Source organism: Lytechinus pictus, chromosome 7 (genome assembly GCF_037042905.1).
Source record: "Lytechinus pictus isolate F3 Inbred chromosome 7, Lp3.0, whole genome shotgun sequence".
Taxonomy (NCBI): domain Eukaryota; kingdom Metazoa; phylum Echinodermata; class Echinoidea; order Temnopleuroida; family Toxopneustidae; genus Lytechinus; species Lytechinus pictus.
Genome location: NC_087251.1, coordinates 49,023,723 through 49,048,842, shown reverse-complemented (window position 1 = coordinate 49,048,842; position 25,120 = coordinate 49,023,723). Strand labels below are relative to the sequence as shown.

At 35.3% G+C, this 25,120-nt stretch overlaps 1 protein-coding gene across 2 annotated transcripts; it reads left to right on the top strand.

Annotated features, from left to right (window-relative positions):
* The first annotated feature begins 2,106 nt into the window (after nt 1-2,106).
* On the top strand, nt 2,107-23,536 carry LOC129264085 (DNA polymerase alpha subunit B-like). 2 transcript variants are annotated; one of them, XR_010294260.1, is made up of 15 exons: nt 2,310-3,211; nt 3,728-3,852; nt 6,629-6,705; nt 7,481-7,657; nt 10,229-10,428; nt 10,950-11,038; nt 11,654-11,872; nt 13,916-14,080; nt 15,593-15,631; nt 17,124-17,197; nt 18,373-18,472; nt 18,991-19,097; nt 20,287-20,473; nt 20,883-23,036; nt 23,205-23,536. XR_010294260.1 is itself a non-coding variant. In XM_064102994.1 (14 exons), the coding sequence occupies exons 1-14, from the start codon at nt 3,115-3,117 to the stop codon at nt 21,042-21,044; spliced, it is 1,818 nt and encodes a 605-aa protein (XP_063959064.1). In that variant the 5' UTR covers nt 2,107-3,114; the 3' UTR covers nt 21,045-23,536. The 2 variants fall into 2 exon arrangements, 1 of the variants encoding a protein (XP_063959064.1); XM_064102994.1 differs by having other exon boundaries at nt 2,107-3,211; nt 20,883-23,536.
* Nucleotides 23,537-25,120: the final 1,584 nt, after the last annotated feature.

Genomic DNA, 25,120 nt, shown 5'->3' with positions numbered 1-25,120 from the left:
TTATTAAATACATAGTAAAAACCACAGTAAAATACATTAAAAAGGCTATACATTCAAAAGTTAATACAATTTAAATAAAGCATAAAAGGCAATGAATGAATGAATGAATGAATGAATACAATATGATAATGGCAGACTTGAAGGAGAGGAGACTGACACTTATTTAAATGACAAAAATAATTGTATGGTGGGGTGGGGATGACCATTTTGCATTGCCTTTCCTAGTCGACACACTCATCCTTTGTTGAGTATATATGTCAACCAAAAAAGGCAATTGACTGTTTTTAAATCTTGTTGTTCTTATTGGAAATTGTTGATAGTAGTTTGTACGACGAAGAGATATGTTTGTATGTTTTTTCCGAGGTAGCCATGTCTTACACAAATGATGAGTTGAAAGTGATTTTGCAAACTTTTTACACAGTGTCAGTCTTCTCTCCTCAAGTGTTGGTAAATTACATACCTGACATGCATTTGTGTATGTGATGTAATTATGTCCTAAGATAATTTTACATACTCTACGTTGTATTCTTTCAATAGTATTATTTTGTTTTGCTGTAAGACTGCTATGGAAAACTGGAGCACAATATTCTAAAATTGGTCATATATAACCCATATATTGTCACCAAATCCTTCAAAGGTAAATTGAACTTTTTCAGTTTCCTTAACATCATCTCAGAATGAAGTGTCATCGTTTTAAAAAAGAAGATGGCATACTAAACTTCATTACCAAATCTCACGGTATCATATTTGCATTTAACAGTACATCACACATGAACAAGAACCATAAATAGCAAAATTCTAACCGAGGTTTATTAACAAAACCTTAACCTAAATAAAAATACTTGTACACAGTGGCAAAATGAGCCAAATATTTTAAGGGGCCTGATTTGGCACAACGGAAAATTGCGAGCGAAGCGAGTGAGCAAAAATTCCGACATTTTTTTAATTAAAAACTTTATTTTTGTTAAAGGTTTTGACATAACATTTAGAAAATGATATATTTCACTCTTCTCTCATCAATTTTCTTTCCTTTTCTCTTTTTTTTTCTTGGTCGTGAAAATTTTGGGGGTCCATGGCCCCCAATTCCTCTCTATTTGTACGCCAGTGCTTGTACTTTAACTTAATTATTAAGTCTTCTTATAACTGCAGACCTCTTTAACGGTTGTATTTACACTGAATACAAAAAAATACATCTGAACAGATCACAAAATCGCTATACTCTCTCTCCTCTGTGTTCTTCCTCCGATAAGATCGGAGATTTATTTTTGGCAGCTTAATATACAAATGTCAAATTCCTCGAGCAGCATTATTTTTAACAATTTGCTAAATATTTTGCGTCTGGGATGTTTCGAATATCAATTGACAGATAATTCCATCAGTAGGGCCAGAAAATGAAATCGATGATTCATATTCCTACATAAGAATGTTAAATTATACCAGGAATAGTGGTTCTACACACCTTTCTATTAACTTATCAACCAATTGTTCACCTTTTCTTTCTTTCTGGTGTGGGTGATTGCGCTAGCTCCGCCTCTGGGGATCATCAGCTTGCCTTGCATAGTTGCATATTCATGATTAAGACATGCAAAGAACTGTTTCATCGAAATAGTGCACAAATTTAAAATATCATATTTTTCTTATTCCTTGTCCGATTTTGATGATTCCTCCCGTGTTTTAATTTGCTTGATTTTATTTTATCTGTTTAAATTATATTATTTTCAGTCTTTGATACGTAACGTACTGTTCAATACCGTCAAGGCTACCCTAGGTAAATGAATGAATGCATTTCATAAAACTTTTAGTCAGTTCAAATTTTCACTGAGTGCTATATAAGGTACTAAAATAAAATATTTGCATCTGACTGACATAGAATATTATGTCAGTGGGAAATTATACTGACAAGATTCACGAAACACTCCTGTGGTCTGACTCTAAAAAAAGCAAATTGGCTCTTATGGAGAAACATACACCCCCAAGAAAAATATAATAAAAACAAAACAGAATTAATCTCCCAGACAAGTCTCCTTGAAGTAGAAGTGATGATTACGTCATAAAGTGAAAGTGGAACTCGCGGGAATGGAGCTAACAAAAACAACAATAAACACCACTGCCGCCATCACCAGCACCAGCACCACCCCACCCTGTCTATATACGCTATACCAGTACCACCCACCACGGCCTCTACCATCATCATCACCACCGACCGCCACCACCTCTATACCACCACCACCGGCCACCACACCATCACCACCACCACCCCACCACCACACCACCACCACCACCACCCCACCACCACCACCCCACCGACCACCACCATGTCTATATATATACGCTATATACCACCACACCGCCTCTACCATCATCACCACCGCGACCACCTCCACACCACCACCAGCACCACCACCACCCACCACAGCCTCTACCGCATCCACCGAACCTCACTACCACACAAAAATGCCGGGCAAAAATGGCAGCAACGTTGACTGCATTGCCTTTTCATTTTTTTTAATTTTTTAATTTTTAATTTTTATTCTTATGTTCGGTACCGGTACCGGAAGTAGATCAACTTGAAACTCAACGCGGGAAATCTAACAAGCGCGAAGATCGCAGACAGTGTCATCTTTGCAGCAGCTCACGGGGCCGGGCTGCGCTGGCCTAGCGCCTAGTGTGCACTGTACGCTGGTCCGCTGAATCGATCGTATTCGCCGATGCTTGATAGTGATACGTATTCAGTCTACCTGTTCAGTTTTGCAGGGGTTGTAATTTTAGCTCGAAATTTTTGGTATTAATTCGTCTTTGTTTGCTGTATTCACTGGCATACTCCGCAGACTACTGGAGTTAAATTAAGAAGTTGCCCTTGGCTTGACTGAATTGAGATTAAACTCGTGGCTCGTGCTGCAAATATTTGAACCTGTTCTACTACCTACGGGAGATCGATACTAGTATTTAGTAATTACTAGGCCTGCCCTAAGTCATCCTTCAAGTTCAACTCAACTCTCTCTCTCTCTATAATTGTAGTGAGATCTTGGCCAAATTTTAAGTTGAACTTTGAATCTGTGAAACAGTCAAAATTTTAATTCATAGACTCAAGTAACTTGGTCTCGATAGTCCATCATGGCTTCTGTCAGTGTCAGTGAAGATGACCTCTCTGAACAGTTTGAAACGTTTGGAGTAACGTTGGACACCAATGATCCTGACATTGTTGACAAGTGTGAGTTTTGTTAGAAATCTAACTTACATTCCTTTGAACGATTAGGCATGTAATTCCACCACTCGATCATTAATGTGCAAATGAATTGTTATCGAATTTACATGTATTAACTAGATTATATAATAAATGAGAATTGCATTGTTGTCATGGTTGTTCAATCCAGATGCAAAATTTTCAAGAAATTAAAAAATCATAAATTTATAAATCTGTGTCTTGTTCTTGTGTTTGAAGCATGTTCTTTTAACGTTAGATGAAACTTATTTTATGAAATGCATGATGTAGAAGGAGCACTAATTTCAAGATGATGGCTTAACATGCATAATGTAGACTATGTAGTATGTTGTAAAAGTAGACATCTAACAAATTTTCATTTTGCAGAGAAAAAAAAAGTAGATTGTTACGTATTCTAGATCTATGAATTTCCCCTCGCCAAAATAATTATGTTGCTAATTGAATGTAAAAAATGGCTGTTATGATGACATTTTATGTCTGTTTTCTTCTTTCTTTTTGTTACAGTGAAAGAATTATGTTTATTATACCGCCTGACAGCAGAGGATGCAGTGGCCGAGTGGATTGCATTTTCTACAACTCACAGTGGACTGGCAATTAACATCGATACACTAGAGCAACTTGAGAGAGAGGTACGGATTGCTGAAATGCATTTAGGGTGTGGCTAGTCTACTTGTTCTTAACGTTTTTCTACTCTACTTTTCAGTTTTGCATTTTTACTCATGTAGCGACAATATTTTTATATACAGTGATAATAATATAATCTATAATAAAACAATTTACAGTGCTCTATGCCTTATTTTCCGTATGTCAGATGTCTTACACTAGCCTTAAAATTATATTTTAAAAACATAATTCCATATTTATTTCTCAATATGAACCTTCCACTTTGCGATTTAATTTCATATCCCAATCTCAACCTTCTTCACAACTTATAGATTTGTTTATTGAATTTAGTGCATGTATTTCAGTTAGCATTACCATATTATAGCTTTTATTTATAAATATCTTTGGAATTTATTTTGTAACGTGCTCTCATCTATAATTACCTTGTAAGTGCAATATACCAACATCAATTAATTAATTGTTACTTTATATTATTTGACTATTTCATTTCACTTATAAATGTAAAGTTCTATGAAATTTATGTTTACATTGTAATTTTTGTTTGTATCAGTCTACCGACTGTTTTAACAAGGAAGTATTTTGTACAATAAACCGAAATAAATGAATGAATGAATGAAATAAAGAAGGTACAAAAGGAATTCAGTTAAAAAAGTCCCGCACTAGATCAGGGAACCGTTGCATAAAAGTTTCCATTTTGGTGACTTTGCCATGCAATGGTAACTTGTATGGAATACTTGATTCCGATTGGTTGTTGATCATCGTTACCATGGTAGTTACCATTGGATGGCAAAGTTATCTTAATAGAAACTTTTTATGCAACAGGGCCCTGGGAACGTTTCTATTATCAACGACCAGATGGTAAATGTATAAACTGTTAACTGAATAGTTTCTATTGACATCTCCAGGGGAGCTAACCCAGGGAGCCCAGGACTCGTCTGTGTAATATTAGGCAACGGGTACTCTCCAAAATGGGATAGAATGGGGTCGCAATAGCACTCCAAATAAAAGGGGAAAAAATAATTAATGCACTTACCTCGATTATATGGATGAAGGTCTATCGTGACACAGAATCCTGACATCGATGCACAAACTGGACCCTCAAAAAAAGGAAAAGTTCTGTCACGTTCGTTCTTTCAAAATTGAAAACAAAATGGCCGATCGATACTGAGAACGAACGCTACTTTTCCTTTTTTTGAGGGTCCAGTTTGTTCCTTGATGTCCTTATTCTGTGTCACAATAGACCTTCATCCATATAATCGAGGTAAGTGCATAATTCATTTTTCCCAGATTTATTTGGAGTGCTGGTGCGACCCCATACCACCATTTTGGAGAATACCCATGTCTGCCTAGTATTACACGGATGAGTCCTGAGCCCAGGGGAGCATTTCATGAAAAATTTTGTCCGTGACTTAATTTGCTCTTAGTCAATGAGATGCAAGGATGTGGTACCTTATAACGAAGCCGAGGGAAAGTGAAAATCCCTGGCTATTTGTTACGTGAGAAACACCTCGTTCATCACTAAAAAAATTAAGGCAATGAATCATGAATGAAACAATTAAAAAAATTAATTCAAACTCATATCAATTTGGTGGTGTACTTTTTTTCATCTGCAAACCGGACTCAGATAGATAGTTTTGATAATTATGATCATCTGATCTTGTAAGAACCTCAAGAGAACATTCTTGCTTGTTCCACATGTTTTAAATGTGGAAAATCAGAGAAATTATCAGTATGATAATTATGATTGAGGTAGGCCTATATAATTGTGAAATTAATACATTGTAAAGATAAAAATACATACCTTAAAAGTTACATTTGATATGTTTAAGGCAAGGCCACTTTTCCATTGGGCACGTATTTATATGTTACAGCACAAATGGGAGAAACAAAAACAAGAGCACAAAAATCTCCAAGGCACATGAGAGGGGCATCAAGGCCAGTCAACAAGGAATCCACAGGACAGCCATGGTATTCAATGGACTTGGAGATTTATAACCCTTTCTCCTTAAACTGATGTTCATCCATTATACAGGTTGAAAAAAGAAAGCGAAAATGTATGCATAAGGGCTGGGGAAGAATTACAAGGGGACTTGGGGTGATTTAGCCCAAGAAATGTTCAAAAGAGCGCTGGAAACAAAGCAAGGAGCCCTGGACATTCCAGTTCATCTCGATGTGAAAGCAATATCCAATGTTGTAGATTCCAGTTCATCACGATGTGAAAGCAATATTCAATGTTGTAGATTCCAGTTCATCATGATGTGAAAGCAATATCCAATGTTGTAGATTCCAGTTCATCACGATGTGAAAGCAATATCCAGTGTTGTTGATTTCAGTTCATCATGATGTGAAAGCAATATCCAATGTTGTAGATTCCAGTTCATCTCGATGTGAAAGCAATATCCAATGTTGTAGATTCCAGTTCATCACGATGTGAAAGCAATATCCAATGTTGTAGATTCCAGTTCATCATGATGTGAAAGCAATATCCAGTGTTGTAGATTTTAGGCAGTAAGTTGTGAAAAGTAGCCCCCCCCCCCAAAAAAAAAAAATTGCTTGCATAAGATTGTATGGAATGTTTGTTTTCTCTTTTTTCTTCAAAAATTTTGGGATTGGTCTTTCCAAAATTTTTCCAATATTATCTTTTTATAAAAGTTGTTTATAATGATAATATCATGTTATGTTATGCCGGTCCCGCTGGAAGCACAGCTTAAAGCTGAGAGTAGTTACCCTGGGTAGATAAGAATATTATTACCGGTATTATGACTTTTGTTCTACCTCCAGGCACTGACCAAAAAGAGCTCTAAAGTCAAGACCCCTTCAAGCCAGAAGCAAGCTGCCAGGAAAACATCATTCTCAATGTATCCTTCTTAAATAATGTCTGTCTGATTTTTGTTATCAATATTTCAGATATCAAGAACAAAACTAAGATACAGTAGAACCTGTCTATAAAGACCACGTAAGGGATCGATAAGAACAGTTTTTTCATGACCATTGACCAGGTTTCTGTAATACATGTTTAAATATGGAAATTAATTCAATGGAAATCAAATTTGAGTTCTATGCTTCTTGTGTACAGGTGATTGGTAAATTAGTTTGACTGTTTATGGGAAAATGTTTTTCTACTGTAAAAAAATCCATATTACCTTGTACAGTGTATAAGAGAATTTCCTTATTGTGAATTGCTGGGATTAAAAATTAATAAAATTTGCTTGTGACATTGTGTTGTGAGCTTGCCCTACTTTATAGCATAGGTAATATATAATTTTTAAGTTATATAAAATTATTCCTATGCAAATTGCAATAATGCTTTTTTCGTCAATTAAAAAATATTCAATGTATTATCATGGATGGAATTGAAATTTTTTATTCTGCCACTTCAGAAAGACATATATATATATTAATGTAAAAAAATTAATAACAGCCTTTGTTAGTTTGTTTCTGGATTTTGAATATGTTAGTGATGTCTGTTTCTCCTGGCACTATTAATGTAGAGTTATTGAGATTTTAACTATACCTTGCAAGCACAAGCTTCTCATCCTCTAATATTAGCATAGTATTGTAGCATTTTGGACAAGATGCATGTAATAATTCCTTTAAGATTTCTTCCTTAACCAGGAAATACAAAAATACCAGGCTTGATGATGATGATGAGTCTGATGATTTGCTTGATGCATATACCCCTGGCCCAAAGGCAAGACAGAAGAGAGTTATGGCAACACCAGACAGCATTGCAAATAAGAGAACGCCTCTGAGAGAGAAGAATATCAAGAAAGAAGATGACATTACATCGACCGGCAGTTCACCCTCATTGTAAGTTTTGTCTGATTCCAACAACCCCCCTCCCCCCCAAATATTGACCATCTTGTCCAAAGTTGCTCAAAGATCTGCCACAAAGAAAGTTTAGAGAAGCAAAAGCAATTTTCTAAATCGGTGTGTTTGCTCAGTTGGAAGAGCGTCCTCACAACCGGGAGGTCGGGAGTTCAAACCCCAGCCACGTCAGACCAAAAGACGTTAAAAAGATGGGAGTTGCTGCTATCCTGTTTGGCGTTCAACAATTCTAGGGATAGGGCTACGTCATTCTGGTGCTGCACAGTTGCTGTCGGGCCCACAATCAATTTTTGGAGTATTTCTTTTTTCATATTTCATTTCGAACAATAAAATATAGATTTTCATTTTTTTCTCCTACATACAGCAGAATAATGAGAAATGCTCAATGCATAGGCGGATCCAGGGGGGGCGAGGGGAAAAAAGGAGGGAAAAGAGAGGAGAAAAAAGAAAAGGAGGAAGATGAGTGAATAAAATAAGATAAGGGGAATAAGACTTTGACAATAAAAAGAATCTTTCATGTCACTATATAAAATTTTCACTCGCGCTTCGCGCTAGGTGATTTGCATATCTTGTTCAATATGGAGCTTAATATATCAAGTTTGGAAGTCAATATACAAAACATATTTCACCTCGGAAATCGAACTTTCATTATTTTGTTTGATTTACAAATTGATTTTTAAAAAGTACTCTGTAAACATGTCATTTTCATGGTTGAATATTAATTTTCTGCTCGGCGCGCTGGGCGCTCGCAAATTTATCAGGTACCAATTATTTTATTGTATTCCATATATTTTTCTAAATATCCCTTTTCAGGTCTGATTGTTAAACGTATCAGCTAGCGCTGCACGCTCGCATTTTGATTGGCGAGGTCTAGAAATATTGATTATACAACAAACTACTTAAAATCCCCATTTCATGACAGTTTATCAAAAATTTCGGCTTGCGATTGGCGCTCGCATTAATTGTTAAAAATATATTAACTCATGCATCCTATTTATAATTACAAAAGTGATTGAAATATCCAGATTTCAGGCCATTATATCATCAGATTTTGCGCCCTTATTAGGCATATTAGATTAATAAATAAGATATTATTTTAATAATCAAATTGTCCCTTATGTTTCATCTTGCGCTTAGCAAGAGGAATATGAAGATAGTCATCATTTTCATGTGATGACATGTCCTAAGGATGTGCCGGTCCTATATGTCAAAACTATGAAAAATATTAGCTCTTTATAAGTGTGATCCATATCCACCTCACAATTTTCCTACAAAGTGCTTGAAATATAGAGCTGAAATTGACCTTTTTTTAGATTGGAATATCAAATATTATTGATTTTCATGATAAAAGATTATTTAGAATGCGTAGATTCTAGATCTAAATCTGAAACATTCAGATACGCAAATTGTTCTCTACTTATATCATTATCCAGTTTCAGATCACAATATCAAACATTTTCTGCACGTGCTTTGTTCTTGCATTATTGTAGGAAGATCCCCTATAAATCATCCTTTTCATGATTTACAAAACATGAATAGAGTGTCCCGTTTGTAGGTCTAAATCTTGATTTTTTTCCGCTCGCACTTGCATCAATCCTGTTCACGATTACAAAAATTGATTAAAATTTTTCATTCTTTATGAAGAAATGTCAATAAATTTTCAGCTCGCGCTTTGCGCTTGCATTATTTGATTGTTGAAATATGTAACGTTTTCATGGCTAAGTGCAAGAAGTCCTCATCAAGTACCTTTTTGATCGCAGTTCAGAACGTATATAAAAATGTTATGCTCGCGCTTTGCGCTCGAATTATTAAGATCCCCTATTACTCATCCTTTTCATGATTTACAAAACATGAATAGAGTGTCCTGTTTTAGGTCTAAATCTCGATTTTTTTCTGCTCGCGCTTCGCGCTCGCATCAATTGTTTAGTTATATAGCTATCCTGTTCACGATTACATAAATTGATTAAAATTTTCTTTATGAAGAAATGTCAAAAAATTTTCAGCTCGCGCTTCGTGCTCGCATTATTTGATTGTTGAAATATGTAACGTTTTTATGGCTAAGTGCAAGAAGTCCTTGGCTTTTTGATCAGTTCAAAACGTGTATTAAAAATTTGTGCTCGCGCTTCGTGTTTGTAGTAATTATTTAGTTGCATACGCATCTTTTTCACGATAACAAATATCGCCGAGAATGTTCCAATTTTAGGACGAATTCATTAAATAAAATAAAAAATTAGCTTGCGCTTCGCGCTCACATTATATAAATAAGGATTATGATATTATATTTGTATGTTGATTTATAAGAATATAGCTAAAATTGACTATTAGGACTACCCCTTCAAACAAACAAATATTATCTTCGAGCGGCTGATCGGGAAAAATGTGACTGAAAAAAATTCTGGGCCCCCCCTATTGGCGAAGGCTGGATCCGCCCCTGCAATGCCTTGCCAATTTTTGTTAACTCATAAGTACTTTTGTTTATTTTTCCTGATTGAGGGTATGCGCCTTTTAATCTTATGCAATGTATAAATAGAAATATTTTGACATAATTTCTAGGTCTGCCACTCCTTCTCAGAAGTACAGCAGTCGTAGCAAGTCAGGCGAGGTGGTCGCCAGCTTCGGACCGGTCACTTCGGTCATCTGGGAGGGGTCCAACTTGACCAAATGCTGCATCTCTCGAGGTCGAGACAACCAATGTATTAAGAAGTCTGACAAGTACAAGTATATGATGCAGAAGATGAAGAAGAAAGCTGATGGTATGTTTGTATCATTTGTCAAGTCTTGTCCATACTTACCATTAAAAAATGATTACATGGTAAATCTAGAAAATGAAGCCATTTGATTCTTGTTATCTTGACCATCTTCTGTAGTAAATCATTCATTAGGCCATTGCCAATCCATATTTTGAATATTATGGTAACTCCTTTTTCGCGACTGCTGCACTTGTTTATTTCTTTTATTATTAAATCAGTTGGAAAGGAACTAAGAAAGAAAGCTAGAGTTCCTTAACTTGGCTGCCAATCAGATAAATTTGTATGCTCATAATTAAGACATTCCATTCATGTTAATGTTGTTGTGATTTGCTATTGGGAGTGAATTTCTGTTTATGCCACATTGTATTTTAAAGCTACTTTTTTTAGGGGAAGGCTGATCTCCAAGTGACCCGTTTCATTTTATTACACTTTCAAACTTATCATGTACTTTATCTAATAAATTCCTGCTTATATCCAACTCTTTGTCATAAAATTCACCATATTTATTTTCTTTTTTCTTTCAGTTCTGAATGAAATGATTGAAGACATGTCAAAAACCCTTCAGGAGAAACATAATATTGAGAGTGTATCCCACTTGGCATTGCCCATACAGGTAATGATGATAACCTGGGGGGTGTTTCACAAAGATTTAAGTATGACTTAAATTGCACTTAAATACCTACGCGTACATGATATGCAACGCGCAATCTTATTGATCAATACGCAGTAGTGCGCGTCCTCTTGGCATGATCTGACCAATGCGGTCAAGCCTTTTATACCGAGCGCAACTATGCATTTAAGTGCGGCTCTAAGTCATACTTAAATCTTTGTGAAACACCCCCCCTTTAGTGATAGTGATAGTGGAAGTAGTAGAAATATATGGAATGGAAGTACTGGTAGGAGAAAGAGGGGAAGGAGGGAGATTAGAAATTGAAAGAAAAGCAGAGAGAGAGAGAGAGGGGAGAAAGAGAAGGAGAAAGAAAAGAAGGATGATGAGGAGGGGGACTTAATTTTTAACAATCTGCAATGGCTTGCCAGATATAGCAATTGCCAATGTATTCAAACTTTATTAGTTTATTATTGTTAAGTATTTTTAATAACACATGATTAAATTTGAATTTTAGTCAGACCTAAATAGCTGTGAAACACCCCTCAGCAATTTATGATATTTTCAACCCGTCTCCTAAACGTTACATAAGAACTATGTCTGTCCTTCTTGCACCATCAGGAATCAGAAACAGTTGTGGGTAGGATCTGCTGTGACAGCAATGGCCGTCTCAACGCTCAGTCCGTCATGATGGAGGGATCTGTAGAGTCGTCTGCTGGTAAACAGGTCGCTGTCAGTCTTGCAGAGGTCAAGGAGTATTCCCTGTTTCCGGGTCAGGTCGTTGCCATGGACGGGGTCAACAGTGCTGGGGTCAAGTTTGTGGCTTCCAAGATATATCCGGTAAGTCTTTTTAGGGACGATGTATTTTTCAACTTATGTAAATGAATGAACTGCTGTGCTTTTTATTCCAAGTTGCTTATTTGTTTATGACCAGGGATTTTTTTAAAGTTTATATGGTAAGAGTGTTCAGGAAGCCAGGAAATGCTTTTTCAGGGAATTCAATCGTTACAGGAAATTCATGGAATTTATCTTTTACAGAGGTTTTCTTATGACAGTATTTTTGTAAAATTGATCATCTTTAATTGTGGAAGTTCATTAGATAGTAGAGGTTGTGTTGCCGAGTAGAGTGATGCTTAAATCAGAAAAACGCATGCAGTATAATGGTGGTTTACCTCCTAAATCAAAAATAGCAATAATAGCCATAGTATGTTGCAAAAGACACCCTTTTTTATAATGTGGAATAAATTGGAATAGAAAGAAAAAATATCTGCTTGTAGAAGATAGTATTTTTCTCGTGTTTTAAAGAAGGAATGTAATTTATCAGACAAAATTAGGGATTTCTCTTTTTCAAATGTGATTTTTTTTTCTCCAGAGAAAGCAAATATTTAGGGACCATTCTAGTTGAATTTTCTTCTTCTTTCAATTCTATGTGGTATCACTGTTAAAGCTAAAGGAATGAAGTTGCAACAAACAATGATGTCATTAGACGGCTTTAAAATCAAGGTTAAATTGCCATCACATCATGATCGATCTAGTTTATGGTACATTAAAGGAGAATGAAACCCTTGAAACCAGCTGAATCCATATCAAAGAGAAAAATCAAAGAAACATATTGTTGAAAGTTTGAGGAAGATTGAATGAATAATAAGAAAGTTATGAGCATTTGAATATTGAGATCACTAATGCCATGTAGATCCTCCCATTGGCAATGCGACCAAGATCTGTGATGTCACACACGTACAACTCCCTCATTACTTTAGTACTTATTTCACTTATATTCTCACTTTTATAGAGTCTATCACAAGGTGAGGTGTTCTCTTTATGAGAGGACAAGTACAGAGGTTTCACAACATTATATCATTGATGAATCGTTTGTCATATGATTAGAATGAGCAAAAAGAGATGTTTTGGGGTATATATTCAGTGTCCAAAAGGGGAGAGTTGTTCATCTGTGACATCTGTGATCTCCATAGCATTAGTGATCTCGACATTCAAATGCTCATAACTCTTCTATTGCTAGTCCTATTTTACTCAAACTTTTGTTGATCTTATTCTTTGATTTTTCTGCTTTCACAAAAGCTAACTTGCTCCAAGAGTTTCATTTTCCTTTAACATTTAAACCTAATTATTTGAAATCATGAAATCTAAGCTGAAAAACAATCACACTGAAGATCACCAACACATGGTGTTGTGGAGGTGTCATGGTTTAGTGGCTGAGTCACTTGACTCTTAAACCAAGGGTCGAGGGTTCGAATCCCACCCGCCATGTTTTTCACTCTCCACCCAGGTGTTAAATGGATGCTGGTAGGATGTGAAAGTCAATGTGATTAGATTGGCATGTGTGCACCGATAAATGGTTGCCTGGCCAGGATACTCCCCAGGGAGTAGAGATGGTGCTCTTTATGTGTGCACATGTGGGACTGTGTATCAAATATTAGTGCTTGAAAAAAAAAAGACCCAACATATGGCTGGAATGCTAGCATACCTCTTCTCATTTCTCGATTTCTCAGCAATGACACATTTTTCTATATTCAACTCATTTATTTTCAATTCCGATAAAAAGAAATGTACAGAGAAATGCATGTGGGCATAATAACAGATTGTCAAAACAAAAAAGAGTCATTATAAAGATATGCATGTAAACATACTGATATTACATAAAGTGATACAGAGATTTCAAGAAAAGAATGGAATTGAGGAATACTGCAAAAAAAAACACCCCAGAATCATTTGGCACATTTGTTATTTCTAGGTTACAAACACAAAGGTGGTCATTGTATTGGATTCTGTTTGGACTCATTTTGAGATTGCTACCACAGCTGGCATTTAGCTTTAAATAAAGCATAATGAGACCAAGCCCTTTTCATGTATTTTGACATACAGGGTGTGAGGGGTGACTTTGAATCAACAGACTTCCCTGAAGCTACAGGAAACCTTCATCTATTGCTTGCTGCGGGTCCGTTCAGTACCTCTGATAACCTCAGCTTAGAACCCTTGGAAGATCTTATCAAGGTTATCAAGAAGACCAGACCAGATGCTTGCATTTTGGTGAGAATCATTGTTATCATTTGAGGTTGTAACTGTGACCCAATTTCTTCTTTGCACTCGAGCAACTCCTGTCACATAGATAGGTACTTGCAACCGAGTAGGAAGGAATTACTGGAATACTAGAGTCCCCAATCAAGGTTGAAGCCAGGGTACTAGTATGCAGCACTTAGAAACATTGTATTAAGAGCTTTGTAATTGTTGTGGCATTCTTATTGTTAGTTCAGTTGTTATCATTATTTTCATTATTATTAGTAGTAGTAGTATTATTTATTTTTTGTCATTGTTATTTTTTTATTTATTGTATAGAATTCTTTTTGTGTATGAAACAGTATCAAGATTTTCAAATATAAAACTGAAAATATTGAGTTATCACATTCCATTTTATGATCAAATGTAAATCACCTTGGCATTTTCAAAGATTTTAATTGCAAATCATATCTTACATGAATTAAAGGGGAATCCAGCCTTGGCCATAAAATGTTGTGTTGGGAAGGAGAAAAATAAATTAAACAGAATGGTAAAAGTTTGAAAGAAATCGGACGAGCAATAAGAAAGTTATAGCTGCTTTAAAATTGAGATCACTAATACTATGTAAATGTCAAATTGGCAACTGGGTAAGTAAATTATGAAAAGGGGCAAGGCCAACTTTCCCATAGGCCATGTACTTTATTATCAGGGATTTGTGGTTTTCTCCCAAGTACCCATTCCCCTGGGGCAGTAATCTAAATGTAACCCAGGTAGTATATTGTTTTATGTCCCCATGAAAGAAAAATATAATTTGAAATAAAACTTTTGGGAAAAATGAAATTTTAGCCATAATATGTATTGGAGTATATGGAAGAGTAGTCCTTGCCTTACATCACTAATACATCATATATGCGGCCAATTTGAAGTCTCCATGGGTATAGTGATTACCAATATTTACAACTTTTAAAAATTCATAACTTTCTTGTTGTTTGTCCAATATTGTTCAAACTTTCACCTATCAACTTGTCTGATTTTTCTTTTCCTTATAAAAACAAGTTTTTATTTGGGTTGGATTCCCCTTTAAGTTACCTTGCATAAATACTCAGAAAAAACACCCCAACAACGTCATTTGTCAATAATTATTATAGGACTTGCTTAAACAATGGGATAAATTTTACACTTCGTAACTACTGTTCTGGAAGTTCTTGAATTTTCAGCTCTGTGTGTATTGAATGAGGATCGGTGTATGTCTCAGTATCACATGAGAATCATAGAATTTGCATCAGATTGAGACAATGACCTTTAGATCCGGGTATAAGATAAACAACGAAAGCAGGATTTTATGAAGAGCACCAGCTGACAAATGTAAACAAAACTGTATGATTCTTATCATTTTCATTACCATTACAGCACACTTGAGTTTGATAAATGAATACTGTACCCTTCAAGTAAACATAGAATTATCTGTGCTATAGGTTGTGTGGAAATAAACAGCTAATTCTATTTATACCATTGATGTAATTTTTTTTCCATTCTTGTTCATAGCTTGGGCCTTTTGTTGATGTTGAACACAGCCAAATCAAGGTAAGAAAAGGAATCAGTAAAATAGCTTAGCACATTCATGGTGAACTGGGACCCATTTCTCAAAACTTGTTGTAATAACAAATTTGCAATAACAGTTGAAAGCTACTGAAATCTGTCAATCCGATTGGCTGAAAGTAATGGTGTAATAGCAATTGTACATTTGATACTATAACCACTCTTTATGACATGGGACTGAGATGTCGGTAAAATTAAAAGGTTTTTTTCAAAATATTGGCTTTCTGCATCTTTTTAGCAAAAGAATTTGAATGTGAATATTGCAAGCAGGAGTGGTATGAGGATATTTTGAAGGGGGAGGGGGCGGGCATGACATAAAAGTGAACATTTTTAATTTCTCAAATGAAATGCAGGGGTTATGCAGAGTAACACCACGAAGACCACCTCTCCTTTTAACACTTATTTTTTCCTTTATCATCTTTCTAACTATTTTCAAAATGTTTTGCAAATAGATCTCATGTATAATTATTGTTATTACCCCCACTTTTCTTGAAGATTAAATGAGAGATGTGTGAATCTAATGGCTTAAAGGTATTTGGGGGGGGGGGGGGGGGTCAATAAGTTAAGACTTTATGATTTAGTGCCACACACATGATATTTTATCCTTAAAGGAGAATGAAACTCTTGGAGCAAGTTAGCTTTTGTGAAAGCAGAAAAATCAAAGAATAAGATCAACAAAAGTTTGAGTAAAATAGGACTAGCAATAGAAGAGTTATGAGCATTTGAATGTCGAGATCACTAATGCTATGGAGATCCTCCCATTGGCAATGCGACCAAGATCTATGATGTCACAGATGAACAACTCTCCCCTTTTGGACACTGAAAATATACCTCAAAACATCTCTTTTTGCTCACTTCTAATCATATGACACGATTCATCAATGATATAATGTTGTGAAACCTCTGTACGTGTCCTCTCATAAAGAGAACACCTCACCTTGTGATAGAATCTATAAAAGTGAGAATATAAGTGAAATAAGTACTAAAGTAATGAGGGAGTTGCACGTGTGTGACATCACAGATCTTGGTCGCATTGCCAATGGGAGGATCTACATGGCATTAGTGATCTCAATATTCAAATGCTCATAACTTTCTTATTATTCATTCAATCTTCCTCAAACTTTCAACAATATGTTTCTTTGATTTTTCTCTTTGATATGGATTCAGCTGGTTTCAAGGGTTTCATTCTCCTTTAATATTAATAAATTACACAGTAGAGCAGGTCCTATGATTGTAACCAATGCTGTTATGCAATATATACCTCATTCAAAGTGGCGTATAAGTGTAATTTTTTAGTCAAGACTCAAATCTTTGGGAACACCCCCTTACAATAATATTGTAAGATTTGTAGCACGCACACACGATCCAAAGTCACTCAGCAACAGTTTTCTTATTTGATATGGGTAATATTTGAGAGAATTTCAGAGCATTGAAATTATTAGTTTTTTTTTTTTTTTTTTTTCAAATCTTTATTTAGGATGGATCACTTGGTGAGAGTTATGACAAGGTCTTCAATGATATCATACAGGCAACCATTAGGAAAACAGAAAAGTGAGTCAGATTATGATGCAATGTATTAACAAATTTGATTATTTATGGCTATTGCATATCCTTGATGGTTGTTTATCTAAAACTTCAAAACAATTTTAGGACAGCTCATACAAATCTGTATTTTAGAATTATGACATAAGTGGGAACCTTTTTTTTTGCCTAGAATGAGTTCTCTACAGGAATTAGGAGACTGTTTACAGACAATACTAGGTTGACACCAGTCGTAATTCTAAAATACAGCTTGTTTTTAGCTGCCATGAAATTTCTAAATTTTGAGATACAAGGAATTAAAAGTCCATTCAGGATATTTCAAATATGAAAGCTTGTTTTTTTTTCTGGATGCCCATCTGCATATCCATCAGATAGTTAAAAAAGATGGATAAGGTGATGAATTTCCAAAGTCTTCTGAATTTGAATGCAAACACCATGATTGTATGTAGCTGAAAGACAAGTAGTTGCTACTTTGTGTAATGCAGTCAAAGTAGTACCCAAGTTGAATCTGCTCGAGCTGATAAAATAGCTTGGACTTACAGATATCTGTAGACCTATATCATTAAAGAGGTCCCACAAAATTATTTACCTTAGTTAAGGCAAGCATTGGGTTCGTGTGGGACTGATATGATTTCAATGCAATTCATTTATTTTCAGATATTTCAATATAAAATGTACAAAAGATAAAAGGGGGTAGCAGCTCAAGAAGTTTATTTAGCAAGGTGCTCCCTTGAAGAATTCAAAACGAAGTATCAATATAACCTAAACTCATTGGTTACATAAAACTTAAAACACAGAGCAGTGGTGTACAGTAATGCCGATAAGTTGTACTTCTTAACTTGGAAATGGTAATGGTTTGTTGTATATCAAACATAAATACATGAATGATGTTAAATTAATTTTTGTGGAATTTGGTCATGTGTATTTTTTTTTAAAGTCTGAAAGAATATTGTTATTGGATTTCCTTCAAACACCCAGTCCATGTTTTTTAATGACTTGGATGATTATTTTATGATATCATAAAAACAATTTTTTTTTGTATAGAATTTTATTTCCCTGCATTATCTCAAAAGGGAAGTGTTATTGGCGTATTGCATCATTTCCTTTGATTTGCACTTTTGCAGATTTGCTAATTAAGTGATTAATTAACAAAAAAATGTAAATGATTTTAATTTTTGCTGCAGTGTTGGTTGTGAACTGATCTTCCAGCCATCTTTGAGAGATGCTCATCATCACTTCATCTATCCTCAACCACCTTACAATGACATCAAGAACCAACCAAAGGTAAAAGGAGGAAATGATTTCAGGTTCTAAAATAAAGATGAACTTGAACTTAGAGTCCTTTATTCTTCTCAGAACCTCTTTGCAGACTTTACATCTATGCAGGGTTGGCAATTTAGGTATTTCCTGCCGCAGTGGGAAATACTGGAAAAAAAAACCTTGTAAATGCTTGGAAGTACCTAAGATGAACATACAGGGAGGTACAGGGAAATGCTAGAATATGCTTGACAAGCACCTGGGCAATACCTGAAGATATTCCAAGGGTATATTGCATAGTATTTCCCTGTGTTTTCAACTATTTCTCATTTTCCTAAAAAATTATCGAGGTGGTATTTACCAGTATTTACCACCACATTTTTCTTACACCTGCCAATCCTGCATCTACACATCACACATCATTGCAAAGATGTAGAAAATTTCATTGCAACATTACAAGTGTGTTTTAAGACCAAAGAGTATGAATGAAACCTAACAAGATAGGTGATTTATTATATTTTCCTTGTTTGTTTCATATTTTATAGAGAGTGCATTTTGTGGCTGAGCCAGAGATGATTAATATCAACGGAATCAATATAGCATCTACCTCAACAGACATCGTATTCCATCTCAGTCGAGAAGAGATCTCATGGTAAGAATTTAGTAAAGTTCTCAGTTTTTCATTTTCCAAAGTGTAATTCCATGTGTTTCAGTGTTCTAAACAAGTGGTTCTTCATTCTTCTGTGTTCTAAACAAATAATTTCATGTTCTTTTGAGATCTAAACAACCAATTCCATTTTCTTTGTTGTTCTAAATCATTGAACTCTGTGATGTTTGGTGACGTACAAATATATGATTAAGTAATTATAAAAGGAAAAAGCTAAGGAAAAAGCAACATTTCGTGATAATAATCTGCACTGTATTCAGATTAATAAGCATGGTGAACACATGCTAAATGCTGCAAAGAGGTTTGATGGGCAGATTTTCCACGGATGCACAAATTTGTTTTATTGGATTTGCTTTGATGTCATGATATTCACTTTACATTTCGGAATTCAAATTTGTGACCTGAAAAATTGTGTTTTCCATAAAGTTCCATGAATTCTGTGAACTTTTCTGTGTCATGGAAAAGTATTTACTTCAGGATAGAACTTGTCGATAAAGAACAACCTCCCAAAGGAAAAACTTGCAAATATGATGTCACTGTATATCATGGATGGCTTTTCAAGATTGTCCTTTCTTCCTAGGACAGTATTGCGATAATGATTATCGGATATTGTATTCTAGATCTGTGATACAGGGTGGTTGAGGCAAGTCCCCCCTTTCAGACCTCAATGTTTGTTCCCCAAATACTATGTTTCGCTCAGAAGCCGTTAGTCCTTGCTCCGAACACCACTGCTATGAAACATCCGTTCGCAGTGGTCACGCGGTCGGCCTTGCGCCCACGATGCGTGTATGCTAGCTACCTTTAGCTGGCTGGCTGGCTATTCAGCAGCCTCCACAGCTCCTGCAATAGCAGGGCATCAGCTGTATATGCATCGGTGATCCAGCACAAAATGAAGGGTTGGCTGCAGCTAAAGAATAAAGATAGACTGAGAGGGTTCACGACAGAAACAAGGACACTCATATTGGTACATACCTAGCATTTAATATTAACATGCAGTTCCCTAGACATTGTTTTTCATGAAATAAATTTCATGCTTATTTTTTGGTGTAATTTGCAATCAAAAGTTCCAAATCCTGCAGAATTCATTAATTGTTGAAAAGTACATGGCAAACTCATTCTCTGCTAAATCCTTTAGAAACAAGGATTTAAAATAAATGAATCTTTGTGTTTTCAGTCCTCCTGGTTCATCCGACCGTCTGGGCCGTCTCGTTCGTCACATCCTCAGCCAACAGAACTTCTACCCTCTATACCCGCCGTCCGAGGAGATTCCGATAGACTACGAAAAATTCTCCCAGTACGGAAAGATGGGGTGCGCTCCACACATCTTCATCTGCCCGTCTCGGTTGCGCTACTTTGTGAAGGTAAGCAAACAGGAAAGTAGGGGTTTTTTGTGGGGAGGGGGGGGGGTAGGCAGGCGGGACAGGGGTGGTAGATGGGTTTCAAACTTATTTATTATCATGAGAAATAAGATTTTAGAAAATGAAATCACATATCAATGTCTTCCAATTGATTACTGATCTGCAGATGAGTGTTGGATGATATACTACATCTAAACTTGTTCAATCAACTGTAAGGGTTACATTCAACTTGATATCTGTTTGATCTAGGTCCTTGAGAAAGTAAGGTAAACCTTAAGAGGTATGATTTAGATAATAAAGAAAAGGATTATATGATATAAGTTCTATACAAGAGTGGTATAACATCAGTTTTGCAATGGTGATTGAAACTGGTTCATAACAAATTCCCCATTTATTTTCTATTCTTTACAAGGAAATTGAAGGTGCTGTGTGCATCAATCCTGGCCTGTTGACCAGCGGTCAAGTCGGCGGGACTTATGCTAGACTAGTGATAAAAGATACTGGTCCAAAGAATGATGAGGCGAACGATAACAAAGCCGGGAAGAGGACTGCAGTGGAAATTGTCAGAATATGAAGTGGCAGCAGGTTACTTTTTATTTCCATACAAATAATTTATGAGGGAACTCAGTATGACAAGATATTTATATTTCAGACCATTGAATCATATGTTTAAGCAAAAATTTAATTTTTGTCTCTCCTGCATAGCAGAGTGAGACTATAGGCGCCGCTTTTCCGACGGCGGCGGCGGCAACGTCAACACCAAATCTTAATCGAAGGTTAAGTTTTTGAAATGACAGCATAACTTAGAAAGTATATGGACCTAGTTCATGAAACTTGGCCATAAGGTTAATCAAGTATTACTGAACATCCTGCCTGAGTTTCATGTCACATGACCAAGGTCATTTAGGGTCCATGAACTTAGACCATGTTGGGGGAATCAACATCAAAATCTTAACCTAAGGTTAAGTTTTTGAAATGTCATCATAACTTAGAAAATATATTGACCTAGTTCATGAAACTTGGACATAAGGTTAAACACGTATCACTGAACATCCTGAATGAGTTTCACGTCACATGACCAAGGTCAAAGGTCATTTAGGGTCGATGAACTTTGGCCGAATGGGGGTATCTGTTGAATTACCATCATAAATTTGAAAGTTTATGGATCTGATTCATGAAACTTGGACATAATAGTAATCAAGTATCACTGAACATCCTGTGCAAGTTTCAGGTCACATGATTAAGGTCAAAGGTCATTTAGGGTCAATGAACTTTGGCCAAATTGGGGGTATTTGTTGAATTACCATCATAACTTTGAAAGTATATTGGTCTAGTTCATAAAACTTGGACATAAGAGTAATCAAGTATCACTGAACATCCTATGCGCATTTCAGGTCACATGACCAAGGTCAAAGAACTTTGGCCATGTTGGGGGTATTTGTTGAATTACCATCATATCTCTGTAAGTGTATTGGTCTAGTTCATAAAACGTGGACATAAAAGTAACCAAGTATCACTGAACATCTTGCGCGAGTTACAGTAGTTTTCAAAGTCAGCACTGCTGCTATATTGAATCGCGTGATGCAGGTGAGACCGCCAGAGGCATTCCACTTGTTTGTGATTTTGGATAGAAAAGAGATGCAAAAAGATATTATTTGACATAATGGGTACCCGTTCGGATGTGAAAGCCTATGTAATATACCTAGCAATCAAGTAATAATAATTGCAATATGAAGCGCTTAGAAACATTGTAATAAGCGTTATATAAATGTAACTATTATTATATATTATGATTTGATAAAGATACTGTCATTCTTTGCTAAAACATCAGAAATATGGTCACCTCCTTTGGCATTTCATAATCCAGTCATTGGTAAATTACGAAAAGCTATTCATGGAATGGTACCTTGTTATTTCCCGACATTGCTGTATCAGTGTCCCATTTGATATACCAATAAACAAATAATACAGCAAGTGCATTAGTAAGGATTATGTAGAAGGTAACTTTTTTAACAGATCTAACATGCCTGAAGCATAGCTGAGGATGTGTAGACTGTTCAAGTGTAAGAAGTGCATGCAATCATTTTAATACCTTGAGCAAAGTGATGTGTATGCATTATAAGATAATGATATGGATCCTTGTTAGTTGATACATCATACTCGTCTCAAAACCGTGACCGGTTAATACAACTGGTCATTAGTATCAGTTATTAGCAATTATTTCTGTTATCTAAAATTAATGACTGGACACTTTATAGGTTTAAACCAATCATTTGATAAGAATCCATATCTCTGTTTTTTTAATATACAAATTATGCACATCCGCTAAGGCATTATTAAGAATTACAGGCTCGAGGGATCTTTGGATCAGTAGTTTTGGTAAGCAATTTTTACCAAGATAGTTACCACTGATGTAGCTGTTAACTAATGCTAAAATATGGGTTATAAAAAGTGAAAAACATCTTACGTGTTCATGTACGTATACTTTAAATGTAAGGGGAGGGGAATGATGTGATAAAGCAATACAGGTTTCAGAGTTCAAAACAGCATGTTTGAATTTGTTTTTGTTGACTAACTGACCCATAACCAGGTGGGTGTTTCATAAAGCTGTTCGTAAAGTTACGCATAACTTTACGCACGATTGGAACATATTCTTAGGTCATAAATCAATTATATAGGGATATCACATAGCACAAGAAAGGATCGCCAGTCATGCGTTAACTCTTACGAACAGCTTTATGAAACACCCACTGGGTCTATTAAAGGTTTGCAATTTTTTTACTGCATTTAATCTGTTTCTCATCTGTTTGATTAAGAAAAAATGAAATTGTTAATCTTTTGAATCAAAATTCATGAGAATGCATCAAATGTCCATAATAATTTTGATTCATTATTCATTGTAATGGAAGTCTAATTTGTAATTTTGTATGAAAATAAGAAAGTTATAAGCCTTCTTATTTTTAATCCTGTAGTCAGTGGAAGACAATGGGAGTATTTGTTGCATATATTGTTTAGCAAAACTGTCATGAGTGTACATTAATAAAATCTTTTTATATATCAAGTGAAGATCATCTGTAGAGCATTATATTTTCAGTAATTTGCTATTTATCATTAACAGGGGTGGATCCAGCCTTCGCCAATAGGGGGGGGGGGGGGGGGGCCTGGATTTTTTTTCCAGCCATATTTTCCCCGATCGAAGATGATTTTTGGTTTCTTTGAAGGGGTAGTCCTAACAGTCACTTCTTAGCTTTATTCTTACAAATCAACATAAATATATAATATCATAATCCTTATTTATATAATGCGAGCACGAAGTGCGAGCTAATTTTTTTTTGGGCAATCTTATGTATTTTTCCTAAAATTTCAACATTCTGGGCAATTTTTGTTATCCTGAAAAAGATGTGTATGCAACTATATGAACGCAAGCAGTAATAAACTGATGGAAAAGGTACCTGTTTAAGACTGCATACAGTTAGCCATGAAGACGTTACATATTTTAAACATCAAATAATGCGAGCGCGAAGCGTGAGCTGAAATTTTTTGACATTTTTATCTAAAGAATGGAGATTCTAAGCACTTTTATAACTTAAGGACGTTCCTCAGTTAAAATGAATCCCATGTCATCTTCACCGAATTTTGCAGAGAGTAACTTTGGTATCTATGCAGCATGAAAATGCAAAAAATAATATAGGTTAATGTGCTTATTTCTTTTCTACGTATTTGAATGATATTAAATGTTGCGCAATCATGAGAATTATGCCTCTCTTAGACCTCACGAATTCACCAAATGAGTTTAAATCATCTTTACTCAGTGGATACCGCATCAAACTTCATCAAATTTTCAAGATATACAAAAAAGTGTATACCAAAGTAAGAGAAAGTCTTTTAATTGGTAAAACTATATCTATTTGGAGTCAGCAGCACCCTCATTTGGCAAGAATGGTGCAAAAACTCAGAAAAAACAAATCTTCAAAGACGTGAATCTACTCAAAAATTAAAAAAGTATTTTGTAAGCTGCACTTTTTTCAAAACCCATGTCATTTTCATCAAATTCAGCTTAAAGGTCAAGTCCACCACAGAAAATTGTTGATTTGAAGCGATAGAGAAAAATCACACAAACATAACGCTGCAAATTTCATCGAAATCGGATGTAAAATAAGAAAGTTATGACATTTTTAAGTTTCGCTTATTTTTCACAAAACAGTTAAATGCACAAATCAGCGATATGCAAATGAGAGAGTCGATGATGTCCATCACTCACTATTTCTTTTGTTTTTTATTGTTTGAATAATACAATATTTCAATTTTTACAGATTTGACATTAAGGACCAACTTGACTTAACCATAAACTGTTAAAATAATGGTAATTCCACATGTTCAGGGAGAAATAAAACTTTGTTTCACTTGGCGAGGAGGAGAAAATTATAATATTTCATATTTCATATAATAAAATACAAAAGAAATAGTGAGTGGGTGACGTCATCAGTCTGCCAATTTGCATACCGACCAGGATGTGCATATAACTGTTTTGTGAAATTAAGCGAAACTTTAAAATGTCATAACTTTCTTATTTTCCATCCGATTTTGATGAAATTTTCAGTGTTTTGCTTGTTGGATTTTTCCCCCTTTTTTCAAATCAACTTTTTGTTG

Bases quoted from the DNA above. Each gene is read 5' to 3' on its own strand.
- LOC129264085 (XM_064102994.1), top strand. From the start codon at position 3,115: ATGGCTTCTGTCAGTGTCAGTGAAGATGACCTCTCTGAACAGTTTGAA. The intron at 11,039-11,653 runs GTAATGATGATA...TTGCACCATCAG, and splicing joins ACTTGGCATTGCCCATACAG to GAATCAGAAACAGTTGTGGG. The intron at 19,098-20,286 runs GTAAGAATTTAG...TTGTGTTTTCAG, and splicing joins AGTCGAGAAGAGATCTCATG to TCCTCCTGGTTCATCCGACC.